Source organism: Protopterus annectens, chromosome 11.part0, assembly GCF_019279795.1.
Source record: "Protopterus annectens isolate FY-2018-M chromosome 11.part0, PAN1.0, whole genome shotgun sequence".
Lineage (NCBI taxonomy): Eukaryota > Metazoa > Chordata > Ceratodontiformes > Protopteridae > Protopterus > Protopterus annectens.
The window spans coordinates 522,436,366-522,453,126 of record NC_056745.1 but is presented as its reverse complement, the minus strand read 5'-3'; the positions used below and the strand labels follow the sequence as shown (position 1 = coordinate 522,453,126).

The 16,761-nt window shown below is 36.1% G+C and overlaps 1 protein-coding gene across 1 annotated transcript in view; it reads right to left on the bottom strand.

The window, feature by feature from the left end:
• Positions 1-278: 278 nt before the first annotated feature.
• Positions 279-16,761, bottom strand: part of AUH (AU RNA binding methylglutaconyl-CoA hydratase) — a 1,941,763-nt gene continuing 1,925,280 nt past the window's right edge. The window contains exon 10 of the mRNA XM_044088029.1: positions 279-744. Coding sequence (XP_043943964.1) covers positions 667-744 — 78 coding nt within the window. The 3' untranslated portion in view covers positions 279-666. The remainder of the gene's footprint in view (positions 745-16,761) is intronic.

Genomic DNA, 16,761 nt, shown 5'->3' with positions numbered 1-16,761 from the left:
GTTTCAGTAGTGGTGATATATTCTGTTATACATGTTTTTTATTCTGTCATACATGTTGATAAGTAATTCCGATAACCATTGTTTCTGCTTTTCAGTTTTATTTCACTACAGCACATCTAGCACTGAAAAGAACATTAGTAAATCTCTGTGAGTAAACCAACTGAGCTGTGCTTCAGTCCTTGTGGTGTTATCTTAGAAGTAAGATATTCTTTTTATGCACTCAGTATTTTTTTAAAGCATCAAGAAATAAGACTGTACTCTGAAGGTTAAACCCCAGATAAAACATTAATATGGCTTTATTATGTAGAGGTAATATTTCTTTTTATGAAAATACATTTATCCAATGGATGTCATGGCTACAGCTGTATAATATGGTCATTTTCAAATTATTGTAAAACACAACGATGTGACTACATATCTGAAACGTTACTATTCAACTCCTACAATCCTGTAATGCCTTAATCAGCACAGTGAAGAAAGATTCACTCCATACTGTCACTGTATGAAATCTACCTGCTCACACATATCTTTAACCACCTTAATGCAACTGGCAACATTTTTATTAATTTTATTGCCTTAGTGAGTGTGAATGGAAAGATGGGAAATTCAGATGCAGGTCTTGTCCGAAGGAACCTGGATCAGTGCATAGGCTTCTACATTTTTTTCTTACTCCCCAGTGTAACGAGGTGGTCTTTTCTCTCTAAAAGCGTTAAGGCCTTCTATTCTGTCCTTTGTTGGAATTACCTGAAAATGAACAAAACACGTAAATTCTGACAGAGTTCTCTAAATCATGCAAGAAAACAGAACAAAATTTAAGTAATCTAAATTTTCTGCACTAACAAGTAACACTGATTACACTGATATCGCTGATTTCAGCATTAATATCAAACGCTTTTCCCAAACAAACAAATCATTAAGCAATAACCAACGACATTGGTGTGGTATATTAAGATTTACCCATGGTTGTGTGGTTTAATCACGCAGCTGGTATATATCTTGTTGCTTTTTTTCTGAGCATGGGCATGGGACTTGCATTCCCACACATACCCAGTACATCAGTGCTTTCTTGGAAAGGAAGCAACAGAGAAAAGAAGGACTCTGTTGCTGCGTTTTTGTTTTCTTTTTTTTTTTTTTAATTTGAAAAAAAAAAAAAAAAAAAAAAAGGGTTTCAGGCGGTTTATGGGTAGGAGAGAGACAGAATGGAGGAAATACAAGGAAAATCAGGTACGCTTGTTTAGTTTTGAATAACGTAACTGATTTTCCTAGTATTTTCTCCATCCTGTCTCCTTGCTATGTCCAGAGTCCAGATTACAGTTTCTTTTTTCTGTAAAAAAAAAATAAATAAAAGTTACAGTATATGGCAATGGAAAAAAGTCTGGGCGACCAGACCTTTTTCCATTCGTATATGCTAGGATTTACAACAGGCACGCTGATTGGGCTTTCCAATCAGCGTGCTCGTTTTGGAATATCAATGACTAGTCATTGTATAATTCCTGGGAACACAAACAAGGCAAGAAACTAAATAAATCCAAAAACCAGGTTAGAAAAACCAGCAACACAGTCCGAGAAGAGTCAAATAACACTATTTATTCCACTGTAAACAGTGGATATATTGTATAATTCCTGATATATCACACTGTTAAGGTTAGAATAGTAGCAGTCACTGAGTAAAAACGTAGAAAACTCTCTCTTAAGACTGATTTTGTCCTGAGTAACTATGTGGCATGTGAATTACTTAAATTAGTATATCTATGTTATGCAACAAAAGTACATAGCAAACTGAGCTTGGAATGCCATGATTTCAACTTTAAGGCTTCAATGTAAACAAAATTAGGACAAAAATGGAACTGCAGCCATTTACATTTATTGTTGCAATGTAATCTAGGAAAACTGGGAGAAAAGTAAAACAGCTCTTAAAATAGCCACTTTAGCAATCTCCACATTTTTTTGCAGAATATTCTCCTATGTGACAGAGTTATTCCCTACTTTCCAGTATGAAAGCTAAAAATTACTTCAACAAACTATATTAGAAATAGGTAAGAGAAATAGGCTCTGGCAAAAGGTAGTGCTGGCAGGATTTATTGGTAAAGTGCCAAGTCCTCATGGAAACATTTCTAACTAACATTACCTGTATATGCAGAAAGAAAACTCTAAGATATACAAGGGTCAAGTGCATACGTTTTGGGTAACAACTGCTCAGACGTGTCTATACCCCTGCTGCTGGAATTTCATCTTCAGACATAATAATGGTTTTAGTCTACTGCATGAAAAACAAATGGTAAGGAACAAAAGATTCTTGTCACATGCAGACAAAGTCAGACAGAACAGCAAAGATATGGCCAACACAGTAATGAAGGTACTGCTGTGCAAAGTACAGAATATTGTTTCACCTTGAGTACGATGCATAGTGATGCACACAAGCTTAGCTATCCTCTCAGGGGCAATTTGCCCTTTGGAAAAGTCAATTAAGACTTTTTTTATAACAGTTTTACTGCTGTTAGATGGACATCAACATCAAAAAAAAAAAAAAAAATATATATATATATATATATATATATATATATATATATATATATATATGGGTCTAGGACAGTCTACCAAAAGACTGTTTCACCGAAAGTGGAACGGGCTGTCACAGTTTCGTGAAAGCACTTTTTAATGAAAAAAGTGCTTTTGCGAAACTTTCGTAAAAGTACAGGGAATCGGGGCGAAGTGGTAGTGGGCGAGATCGGACTACAGCAGGGATAAGGGAATATTCCCTTTTCCCCACTGTAGTGCGATCTTGGAGTGAGAATATAAAAGTAGTGGGGTGTAGCTGGTGCAGGGGGGCGTAAACATGGTGTGCGCGTTTTTTTTTTTGTTTTTGTGTATGTGTGTGTGTGTTTTAACTTCTGTTTACCGAAGCAGTTTGGGTAAACGGTGTTCAGTAGGGTTGGATTTGGACAGTTGGTCTTTTGATCAATTGTCCTAGATCCATATATATATATATATATATATATATATATATATATATATATATATATATATATTTATATTGGATATAAAAAGTACACACCCCTGTTAAAATGCCAGGTTTTTGTGATATAAAAAATGAGACCACAATATATCATTTCAAAACTTTTTCCACCTTTAATCTGACCTGTATTCTGTGCAATTCAATTGAAAAACAAATTGGTTAGGGGAAAAACAATAAAAAATGTACAATAAGCTGGTTGCATAAGTGTGCACACCCTTAAACTAATACTTTGTTGAAGTACTTTTTGATTTAATTACAGCATTCAGTCTTCTTGGGTAGGAGTCTATCAGCATGGCGGATCTTGACTTGGCAATATTTGCCCACTCTTCCTTGCAAAAGTGCTCCAAATTTGTCAAAGGGCATTTGTTGTGCACAGCCCTCTTCAGGTCACCCCACAGATTTTCTACTGGATTTAGGTCTGGGCTTTGGCTGGGCCATTCCAAAACTTTAATTTTCTTCTGATGAAGCCATTATTTTGTTGATTTCAATGTATGCTTGGGGTCATTGTCATACTGAAGGTGAAATTCCTCCATCTTCAGCTTTCTAGCAGACGCCTGAAGGTTTTGGGCCAAAAGTGACTGGTATTTGGAACTGTTCATAATTCCCTCCACTTTGACTAAAGCCCCAGTTCTAGCTGAAGAAAAGCAATCTCAAAGCATGATACTGCTACCACCATGCTTCACTGTGGGGGTGGTGTTCTTTTGGTGATGCAAAGTGTTGTTTTTGTGCCAAACGCTTTTGGAGTTGTGGACAAAAAGTTCAACCTTGGTCTCATCAGACCATAACACAGTTTTCCACATGCTCTTGGGAGACTTGATATACTGTTTTGCAAATTTTAGCTGGGCCTGGATGTTTTTCTGTGTAAGAAAAGGCTTCCATCTTGCAACCCTACCCCATAGTCCAGACATGGAGAATACACGAGATTGTTGCCACATGTAGTACACAACCAGTACTTGCCAGAAATTCCTGCAGCTCCTTCAGTGTTGCTGTAGGTCTCTTGGCAGCCTCCCTGACCAGTTTTTGTCTTGTCTTTTCATCAATTTTGGAGAGATGTCTAGTTCTTTGCAATGTCACTGTTGTCCCATATATTCTCCACTTTTTGATGACTGTCTTCACTGTGTTCCATGGTATATCCAATATTGTGGAAACTTTTTGCGAAACTTTCGTAAAAGTACAGGAATCGAGGTCGAGTGGTGGTGGTGGTGATCGAGAACACACAGCAGGGATAAGGGAATATTCCCTTTTCCCCACTGTAGTGCGATCTTGGAGCGATCTTCTTCTGATTGATACCTTTCAACAATGAGATACCTTTGATGCTTTGTAAGCTTTCTGCGAACCACAGCTTTTGCTGTAGCAAGCAAGTAAGTAAATGTCAGGAAAATCCTACTAGGACAGCTGAACTTTATTTGGGGTTAATCAGAGTCTCTTTAATTGATGGCAGGTGTGCACCCAAAACTGAATGTTGTAATTAAATCAAAAGGTGTTTTAACAAAGTATTAGTTTAAGGGTGTGCACACTTATGCAACCAGCATGTCTTGCGTCTTTTGGCTTTTCCCGGTTAGGGGTCGCCACAGCGGAACTCCAGTCCGCTAATGATTGGCAGAAGATTTTTACGTACTGGCTTGCCAGGCCTAACGCACAACCTTCAATGAAGGAACGCCAATTCACGCATGTCGCTACACAGAAGACGCTCTAACTGAGAATCGAACGGGCAATGTCTAACTGTGAGGCGACAACGCTACCGCAGCACCACCACCACAGTACTTATGCAACCAGCATATTGTACGTTTTTTATTTTTTACCCTAACAGATTTGTTTGTTTTTCAATTGAATTGTACAGGTTATAGGTCACATTAAAGGTGGTAAAAGTTTTGAAATGATTTATTGTGGTCTCATTCTTTTATATCACAAGCTGGCATTTTAACAACAGTGTGTACAATTTTTATATCCGCTATACACACATATACACACACAAACATATACAGTTTCAATTTCCTTTTCATTAATATTCATTTCAAGTTTTTTCTAACACACTGAACATTGTAAAACATTTATAATGCATAGATTTCCTGTTTTTAGTAAATGATGTGTAATACTTCTAAGATCACTGTCAAGTAGTACTTAACCACTATTCTCAGCAGAACATTAAACTTAGTTTTTAGCCAATCATTACTTTAAGCTTCAACTTCTTAAACAGTTGTGTAATGTACATCATACTGACATTCCATGTAGGGCATCACTGGTATACTCTGAATTGCTTTACTTCCCTTAAAAAAGCAGACACTGATTTATTTTCCTTATCACATAATTCGACACATCTAGCATACTTTCACTTCTCACCCACACAAAGATCCATTGAATCCCCCTCTCCAACCTATTGTATCTGGAAGGGGGTGGCTCACAGAGCCTATGTCTATATATGTGGAAAAGCAGATTGGAAATGTTTTAAACACTGTAGAGAATGTGCTGAGGGACAGTAAACAATTTCTGGAACAACTTTATGTATGGGCCAGTTCTAGGGGTGATATTGAGATTCGAAGTGTATTTTTTGTTACCTTGGATGTGAACTCTTCGTTCACTGTCATCCCCAATGATGAGAATGTGAGACAATGTTTAACAAAAGAAAGCAGGTTCTCCACCACTAAGGTCAATATGATCTATGCACTCTTAGATTTGATCTTAGAGAACAACATATTTCTTTTTGAACATGAATATTTTCTCCAGAAAGTAGGAGTTGCTATGGGCACAGCGTGTGCAAAGACATATGCTAATATTGTGCTGGCCAATTGGGAAAAAGAGTCAGTCTTTTGCTATGAAACGTTTAAACAACATGTCACTTTTTATAAACGTTTTGTGGATGACATCTTTTTCATTTGGCATGGCAATGAGGTAGAGCTTGAGAGGTTTGTGCAATTCCTTGGGAATACCGCTTCCTACTTGTCATTTTCTCTACATTATTCCCAAGCTAAGATTGATTTTTTGGACATTAGTGTTGGTAAGAATATGTTTGGTAATATATCAACTAGGCTGTTCAGAAAAAGTTGTAGGAGAAATAATATTCTTCATCGCTCTAGTATGCATCCCAGGCATATTACCAAAAATGTTGTAAAGAACCAGGTACTTTGTTGCATGAGATTGCACACTGATGTGGAAAATCTAGAAGAGGCATTAGATGGTTTGTATATAGATCTTAAGAATAGGGGTTACAAAACTGAAGAAATAAACAATGCAATGAAGGAAGTGAGTTTGTTAGATTGCCATAAAATGAAATCCTTCTTTTCTGATAAGTCCCCTATTATTGTACAGGATGATGAAAGAGTAGGTGCTGAGATGGTGAATAGGTTATGCTTAACTTTTTCTAGGGATGTTAATAAAATTTGTGAGATAGTGAAAAAGAATTGGCCTATTTTGTTAACAGACCCCCAAATTAGTAGGGTTTTAAAACCTGTCCCTAAATTTAGTTTTAAGAACAGCAGGAACCTAAAGCAACATTTGTGTTATAAGCACAAAAGAACACATGAATGGTTTACTTCACAGCTTTGTAGAGCCTGCAAAGCTTGTTGTTGTATATGGTCAACTTGCATGGTTATGCATCCATTGTCTTCTAAGCCAATAGGGTTTTCTTTTTATGCAGACTGTTGTACTAAGAACATAGTATATATGGCTAAGTAAAATTTGTGAAGTAGTTTCTATATCGGTAAGACCATCGTATGCTAAAAGAGAGAGTTATGGAACATCTGAATGACATATGTAAAAATAAATTGACAAATGCACTGGCCAAGCATGCATCTGAGTGCGGCATGGATCATAATTTTAAGTTTTTGGTTTTACAGAAAATTAATGAGAGTCAAAGAGAGGGAGATTTATGTAATGAGACAGAGTATATTGAGCTAAGATGGACTGTTGATTTTAAAGCTTATGTTCCACCTGGCCTGAATAGTGCTGTCTCTTTAAAACCTCTTCTGAGAAAAAGAGGTTTGCCTCATTAGTTTATGTCTGTTTTTATTGGTTGTTAGTTGCATTTAAACTTTTAAATTGTGAATTTGTTTTAGTAAGGTCTGAAGAAGAGGGCAACCTCGAAAGCGCTTACCTATCTCTTGTTATTTCTATATTAAAGTGTTTTTACTCTCCAGCTGCAATGCCTTTTTATTTTATAACATAAAATGTATCCCCTTTCCTAATCTTATTCAAACTGCTCTTCCTCCTATATGATCATCTTAATCCATTTCAAGACCTCTGTAAGGAAAACATCTTCCCAAAGTATGGTAACAATCCTCCTTTACTTTTCCAATTTTACATTTGTCCTACTGTCAGCCTGCTAATGCAAATAAAAGGAGAAGGCATCCAGTCTTTTACTTTTATCATTACTCATTTTACATATTTCATTCCTACCTGGCCTAAACTTGTGCATGACTCAGCAATATAATCACTGCTACCACCTATAAGTAACATGCGCAGGAGCAAAGGAGATACTGCACTTCTTCAATCACTCTTTTTAACGTTGCACCATTGCAAATGCAGTCTGGTATGTTAAACATTGTAAGAAAGACCGGCATGTACTTACAACTTCCAGGTCAGCTCAGTTACCAAATGATTCATCATCCCTCACCAACCTAGCAGTAAAAAACAAACCAGACAACCACAAAACCTAAAGAATGATACTCAACTCATCTGAAAGAACAGCATTACACCTCACAATAAGTCACCTCTCAAGTAACATGTTCATAAAGAAAGGCTTCTAACTCAATGCTAAGCCCCTTATTGTTATCTGATAAATCAGTGCTAGCCTCCTTGCGGCTTGCATGTATCTCATATCTAAGTCTTTCATCCATCAGAGTTAAATTATGTATGCACAGCTGACTTATAACACCTGTACTAAGTAACTGTTCATTACTAAGGTCTAATATTTGGAACATTAAATAATGCTTTATAAGTACATAGTGCATAGTTTTTTAAAGGAAACTGACAAAAATAATAATTAACAATTTAAAACATACCTTTTTAAACTTTGCTCATATATTTGCCCACACTAGGCATCATAGAAAAAACTTCCAAATTCACTGCAACTGCTTCTAAAGTTTAGTATTTTAAATACCATACACATTTACAGAATCAAATATTTTAATAAAACCAATTCTTGTCTAAACTTTACTACATAAGAAAAGTATTTCTTCTATTGTATTCTATGATATTTATCATGTCAAACGTAACCTGCTTCTAAAAGAAACTATACCTAACATTTCAACAGGAATGTTAAGATGTATTTAGTGACATTTATTCAAAATATTTAATGTGACATTCAAAATTAAAAATAAAATAAGTCTCTATTCCAACTGTTTATTTGAAATTATACAATGGTAGCTCATTAGTATTCAAAAATGTGCACGCTGCTTTTCAGACCAACCAGCGTGCCCACTGAAATCGAGCATATACAAATAGAAAAAAAACCTTCTTCTATTAACATATGCTATGGAAGTCAATGCCCGATAGCATAAATCCTGTTATTCTAGCAGCTTTCTAAGTTTATAAGACCAACATTTACAATACGGGCTTTTGTCCTATTTATTCAAGTCTTTGCACATTTCTTGAGATAACAGGTTCAGAAGTATATAATGGAGGGCACAGAAAAACAGGTACATTTCTTTAGTTCTGTATAATGTACCTGATTTTCCTTGTATTTTTGCCCTGTCGCTCTCATGCCTCTAAAATGCCTGTATTTCACATATTTTCCAAAAATAAAACACTAATATACAGTGTAAAGATGGGAACATAATTCCTATATGTATGCCAGTACATCAGCAAAGCGGAAGAATGCAGAAACAACGCAGAGGTGTACCACTGCACCATTCCACAAAGACATTCTTTAAGAAAAGTAAGTAATTTCTTAAATAATGTATTGTATAACAGCAATAACCGACTTTTGGGTGTGGGTATATTGAAGATTTATCCACAGTTGCCTTTGTTTAATCACTTGGGCTTCAACCTCAAACCCCACCTACCATAGGTAAATCTTCAGTATACCACTCAGTTATTGCTAAATTATACATAAGAGTTTTTTACAACTGTCCCACACTTATAAGATTTACTTCCATTTGTAGAAAGACTCTATTTTATTTTTCCATATCCTTCTACCTACTAGTATTGTTAAAACTAGCTGGACTATGAAATAAAAAAAAAACATTACTTTAGTAAGTTTACCCTTAACTTTGTATATATTTCACAAAATTTAGTAATCATTATTTTTATAAAAAACTGTAACAAGCTGACAAATATACATGTCATGGTTTAAAAAAATGAAGCTTAATACAAATAAATAGGCTTTTACTACATAAAAGCCACATTTTTCAGTTGTACTTAATGATTAATATCCATTTTCTTATACATAACTTGCTTACCTTCAAAGGCACTCTAGTCCCTACTTTCACATAATACTTTCCAATCAAGCCATTTTGTTCCAGAGGCAGCACGTACTTAAAATATATTTTTCCTTTGATCTTATCTTTTCTTGCAAGCCTTCAATATTCAAATATTTGCTTAATCTAATCTAAAAAACCTCCCTTTTGGTCAACTTGCATTTGATTCATCTCCTCTGGTAATTCTTACATTTTTCTACATTGTGTTCTCTTGATTATCAATCAGTAACACTCTGCCTTTAAACTGAAAAAGCAGGGCACACCATGCCAAGCACAGAAGCAACCACAAAATAAAATGAATAAGAAGATTACCAGTGAATACATGGCTTAATAAAAAAAACAGATTAAGCTTTTTCATCAGAATCAGGTTAGTTAATAACACTGCCATTTTAAAATGCCCATATTAAGTCACATGACTCTTCCTCAGAGACAACCTCTTCATAAAACACTTTGTAGAACACTCTATATAAGACTGTTAAAAATTAGTACAAAACATCTATATAAAATGTAATATTTAATATAAAAATACATAATTTAAAATGAACTCTATACTTGTAATAATTTTAGTTTTAGAATGCTTGTAACAGAAGAATAATCATTAAGTCCTGGCATTGTTTCAGCATCAGTAATCAACTGCCATTTTAATTCACATTTTTCAGACTTCTTTCCAGGGACACCCTCACATTTGGCTCAACTTTTTCAAGGACCTGGAAAACAAATCCATGATCTGAGTAATTATTAATGTCTAAATAATGCATTAAATGTGTTTTTGTTCCTAACATCATACTCATGTTCATAGATCCTAGTTCTAAGACAACGTTCTGTTTTCCCCGATGTAAAATGTTGTACCTTTCTTACAGGTAGCCATAAAGACCAGCCCTTTGGTTCCACAATTAAAATATCTATCCATTCCAGTAATCCATCTACCATTAATGTAAATATTTTCTCTCTCTTACACTTCCCGCACTTATAAGTGCCCTTTTTTGTTTTAGTACTAATAGTACCCCTTTCCTTGTTTTATATTAACTTTTTAAAATTAATACCCTTCCTATAATAAGTCTTGTTTTTTTTTCTAAGACAATAAGTATGCCATGGACTTTAAAAATTTTCCAATTATGACAAATGTTGTCCCTAATAGCCACACTATCCACAAAATATGTAGAGATCAAAGCACAGGAAAAACATTCTACTTTCCTGTCATTATTTTCACTTTGCTCAATACTCAAACCCAAAATAGGAAAATATGCACCCTTTTCCATTTATTAACTACTTTGTCCTGAATACAATGGAAAAAAGGTAATAGGGTAACCCATCTTTTCAAATGTATTATCCAAAACACTAATTTCCTGGAAAAATAACTGTTCATTGGAGACCATTCTCACTAATCTCACCACTGGCCCCTTAACTAGAGCTTTCTTTTGAAAATAATGGTGACAACCACTTTAGTGTAATAGGGAGTTTAGGTAGGTGGGCTTTCAGTAAATATCGGAAACAAACTTATTGGAACAGCTGTCCTTAATAATCGCAACATTCAAGTAACAGAACTTATCATAGTTACATCATAAGTAAACTCCAAAAAGGATGTAGTTCCATTAATATAAACAATAAATTCTTTCAACTCATTTGGAAGTATGATTAACCTCATTCTGATGAAGTCTGGATTTTAAGACATAAGCGCTTAAGTGGTCATCCTGTTACTCAGTTTGTTTATTTTGGGGTAACTAACGTGCTTGGTGCAGTGTGTTCTGCTTTCTCAGTTTTATAGTTGGACTAACAGCCTGCTGTTTCCAAAACCCTTCACTATATCCAAATATGTCAGCACAAATTTTGCCTCTTCCATTTACACTCCTTTATCACATGCCTTATTCTCAAGTAATATTTCCTTTTCATGTTGGATTAGCCATTTACCACAAATGCAGACTTACTCTTCACAGGACTTTTTTTTGACATATGTGTGTGTGTGTGTGTGTGTGTGTGTGTGTGTGTGTGTGTGTGTGTGTGTGTGTGTGTGTGTAGCAAGTCAGAAGTTCAATCAAAATAGACCTTGGCTTTCCATACTAAACTTAAGTCTCTTGCAATGACACATGCTTCACCTGTGCAACAGCAAGGAAGTCTCTCTCATTCCCAACCAATTCCACCATTTTACTTTTAACATAGTCCAAAAGCTTTACTTTTTTAACTCCTAAAAAATCCATATGGACTTAGATTCTGCTTTCTTGACATATATTCCATGTTTACTAGTTGACACTCACTTTTCTCAGTCATTTTGTTTTTCCTACATTATCTTGAAAATTTGATATTTCCTTCTTTTGCAGTTTCTACTATTTCCAAATGCCCAAACACAAACTTCATCACTCACAGTCTTGTGATACCTTTTCAAGTAAGTATCAAATAAACTAGTTAAGTTTAGTAACATGATTCAAAAGGCCTCTAAACTACTGTATAGTTCTCAGCATTTAACCACAGCACTTTTCTGGCTCTTTATCAACTGGGTGTGGCACTATTCCAACTCATACACACCATCTCCTTCATAATATCCTGAATCTGGTTTTCAATCCATTTTAAATCCATTTTTGTCATTATTAAGGAAGAAATGGCACCTTTACTTAAAACTGCATAAAACTTTAATCAGAACTGCAGCCATCTACTTTAACTTGGATCTAAAGTGATTCTAACATCATCCAACTCTAAACCTAAACTATCTCAGTCAAAACTATGATCTCAAATGTCTCAAAAAGTAACTAGTTTATGGGGACGGTGGGCTGGATATAAAAGCAACAAAAAGAGTGACTTTATTTTGGGTTGCTAATGGAGAGAAAATCAAATTTGATGAAATGAGTGAGATGTCAAACATATCTTCCACTTTTAACACAATCACAATGCTACAACAGCAGCAAGAAGGTGTTGAATAATCTTCTGTGCAAACACAAAGGCAAAATGCCTTATTACACAACTTAAGGTAAATGAAACAAAAGTGCTGCAGGCAGGTGGCTAAAAATAAACGTGAAGCGCTTTTCGTCAGGTCAGTGACATGACTCCTCGTTTTGCTTGGTTTACAAAATTTAAGGTCACAGACGAATTTAAAAGTATGCAGTTCTGTGTTTCCACTAGAAGGCAAAAATGTCTAGCATGGGAAATCTTCATCCGTCAAATACGTCTCTCAATAACGGTGATACCTTGGATCCGGTACTAGCAGAAATTGTACTTTGGTCTCTAGATATATGAAAGCAGGCAAGTTTTACTCCAACTCACTGTTGAGAAAAAGGGTAAAATGCTGTAGTCTGCACCTACACAAACACTTGTGGGTGTGCATGCTAAAACATGTTGCACGGATGATACAATAACAAGAAGCAAATAAAAATTAGACAGCGTCTCAAGGGCATTGATATAGAGTACTGTCTCTCAAAGAGTGCTTAATGACATGCCATGGAAAAGGTGGCACACACCTCTACTAAGTAGTTCTCTCAATATCGAAGAATGCTTGTCTCTGTTCATAAATCTGGAATTCTATAAACAAATTAATTGTAGCTCATTGGCTACTTGATAAGGAAATCTAATATGGAGTCCTTACATGGATGAATACAAATGACTCTGCCATTACTATGCAAAAGGCATGACGGATCATGGTTTAAACACAATAGCTTAAGAAAAAACTTTGGGTTGAAATAAACAGCACAAGTGTTATTTGAAAAAAAATAAAATGTTGTCCTGGGGGTGTTGATGTACAGTAGATGCTAATTTACCAAAACATTTCAACATGCCTGACTGAAAATAATCTACACTTGTATAAACTGATGGCAGGAGCAGTCCCTGGTACAAAAGAGGTGGTTCTTTTTTACTCCCATCGAACAACTCCCCACCCTCTATCCTCCAAAGGGCACCTGTCCTGTGGCTCCACTACCTGTATCCATTCATCCAAATCATTCTGCAGGGGTGGGATTCAGCCATCGCCAGGCCAGACAAGAGTCCTTCAGCCTATATTCCTACCCATGAAGCCCTAATGGCTGTTTCATTCCCCTAGTGGTGAGCCATGGGTAGTAGAGAGCAGGCCTTCATCAGCTCCTGTACAGTCCTTCCCTTGGACTTCTTACAGCTCACAATAACTGCCTGGTTGGAGAAAGGAGGCATGCATGGTCCAACATACACACACACACAAACACTTCTTGTTTCCCTGTCTCATTGGGGAAGTCCCTGCTTGACACAGTACACTCATGTATAGCCTCTTACCAGTAGTTGATGCACAAAGCTACACAAAGTCATCAATAATGTAAGCCAAAAACCCTCCCTACCCCAAAGATGAGCAAAATGGCGTGGGCCATTCAAGCTCCTCCCCTGCCCAGTCCATAAGACACTTGTATTACTTATTTAGAACAGATCACTTAGGCCTTACTCAAGGATTCACCCTTCTATGCCACAAGGCTGGGTAAATTGGACGGACTGTGAACTTTGTATCAGGAAACCAATTTCCTGCTAGGGAAGTACATGAAGCCTTCGAAGCAGCTGTTGCTAATGTGCAGATATGTGAGAAGCCTTCAAGCCAAACAAGGTAATGGAAAATTATCCTGTCAGGATGGGTAGTGAAGAAACTAACAACACATAAAAAATGAAAAAGCAGGTAAGCACCCAGAAGAACTAGAAGCAGCAAAAATCCTAAAGTGCATGAAAGGGAAGAAAGGCTTGCAGGATTAATATCCCGCAGAGCTCATCTGTGTAAACTGAGCTTGTCATTTAAATACAAGCTAATCACAGATTCCAATTTTAAAAAGTTGAGAGGGAAAAAAGATAAATAAAACCATGCCATCTGGAAGAACAGGGAATGAATTAATTGCATTCTAATGCAGAAGAGCTTGACATCTTCTCCTGATGGAAGAGCATGGCACAAAGGGAATTAATAAGGGATATGGCAAGATGGTTATGGACTTTTATTTATTTATTTTTTTTTTAGGGATCACCAAGGCGCTCTAGATTGTCCATGAGCTACAATCCACAGATCCTATTTTTAACTATAATGTGATATTAATCAATTACAGACAGCAAGAGAGAGATATTTGTGTCTTGCCCAGTGCCAGATGAGTAACACCTCTCTGCACACGGCATAAGAACATGTGCCTTCTTGCTTACCTTAGATACTACAATACAGGCTGGTTATCTGACTTGGTGAAGAGACTGAAAGCAGCCTTGTCTCCAAGACCATCAGGAACGGGTAACTGCTCTTGTCTCTAACAGGTGACATAATACACCTCTTCCACTGGTATAGTACTTGATGCAATCTCTAATGTGCTACTCAAGCAGCTGATATCCACATCTGTGACTAGCTCAGTTGCCTAAAAAAAATGAAAACAGGAAGAGATGCCAAAAGGTTGGTGAGGTCGGTTTACCATTTCAGTAATAGGGGTTTGACACCTGGCGAATGTAAACTTGAAAGTTTCTTTGAAAATCTTACAGAAGCTGTGAGTAAATGTCACGCCATTCAAAATGCCTATCTTTATCTCGATAAAGCTTTCAACACAATGTTCCATGCAGGTATTACTGAAAAGCTTAATCAGTGAAAGGTAAACACCTACACTGTCCACTGGAAAGTTAATCAGTTGCCTGATACAGCACATGTAGTGAAAGTTGTAGGAACTTCCTCTAAATGTGAATGAATTACTAGTGGTGCTTCATAGGGTTCAGTACTAGGCTTTCTCCTTTTCAGCCTCTGTCTTTCTGATACTCAGTCTAACATTCCAGACTTGTGGTTATCTAAGTTTACAGATGACTGCAAACTGGTTACAATGGTCAGCTTACCTTGTGACACCCAATTTATCAAGCACATGCTTGACTATACCATTTCTTGGTGTACTAAAATGGTATAAAGCTAAACTGTAAGAAATGTAATGTGCTTCTAGTTGGAAATAAAAATATCCTTTTCAATCAGTCTGTCAGATCCAACAGGTGGGTCCTTGTGTAGCTTGTCGAATCTGACTCGGCAGAATTAGTGCTTCAGCCATGAGCCCTTTAAGAAATCTTACTTCCCACAATGCACCTGTCCCCAAGGTACCTTGGGTCTATATCACATCATCGAATACGTGAACATCGAACACTCACATGAGCGAATATTCACGTACTTGAAGTTTATGAATTTTTTTGCGGTACAGTGAATATCGGGATTTTTACCCTTTCCTCACTGTAGTGCGATCTTGGAGTAGGAATATATATTTAGCGGGGGGTGGGGGGGAGCAGCCTGCCCCCATACCGTTTTCGAGTACGTGAATATTCGCTCATGTCAGTGTTCAATATTCACGTATTCGATGATGTGATACAGACCCGGTACCTCGGATATCTTTTGTCCCCTTTGTAACAAACAGCATGACTTCATTCCAGTAAGTGCTCCACCTGATTTGAATACTTATCTGGTATTGGATAACTGCTTTTCTTGTTAGAATTAGCCATTTTGGTATAGCAGATGGTCTTCTGTTGGTTTAAACTGCAAAGTACATCCTTAGCAGCATTTGTGATCCCTTTTTGTGTCTAGCCCCTTACTTCAGCCTTTGACACCATTTTCTTCCTTCAAGTTCTTACAGTTTACTTACAGTGATAGGCAGTTTATCTAGTGTGTTTACAATAGTGGTAGTAGTTTTAGCTAAGATTATTAAAAGTGTATGTCATATTTTTCAAAATACATTATAATTAACTGAGTTTTCCATGTTGCTTTCTGTGTGTGTGTATATATATATATATATATATATATATATATATATATATATATATATATATATATATATATATACATACATATATATATATATATATATATATATATATATATATATATATATATATTTCACTTTGCAAGTTTATAGTAGCTGGTGCCATTCATAGCATTTGTTATTGTGAGTGCTTTTTCTTATTCATAATAGAGAAGCAGGCAAGTTTTAAAAGGAGCACCATGTGTGGGCACAAGATCTCATCCCAAGATCTACATGACTTTTGCGTATGGCTTGTTTAGGGGTCCCTCTCCTGTCTGTGTCATGTAAAATTGTGTTTCTTTCGTACCCAGGGTTGTTTGGGGGATGGCTTTTTGGTTGAGGGTTTTCATTAAAACAAAAAGTCTTGCAAAATGTGACATGGGTTAAAATGGGGATGACGAGAAATAACTGTATAAAGGATCAACATGCCAATAATTAGTAGCTGCATGTAACACCAAGAGCAGAAAACAGACATTTAAAAAAGCTGTCATATATATAATAGGTGGAAATAACAACTTCATATCACAATGGCTACACTAAACATATTATTTTGAAATGTGAAAGGTTTCATAGCATAGACAAAAGGTAAGAGAACTGAATTATA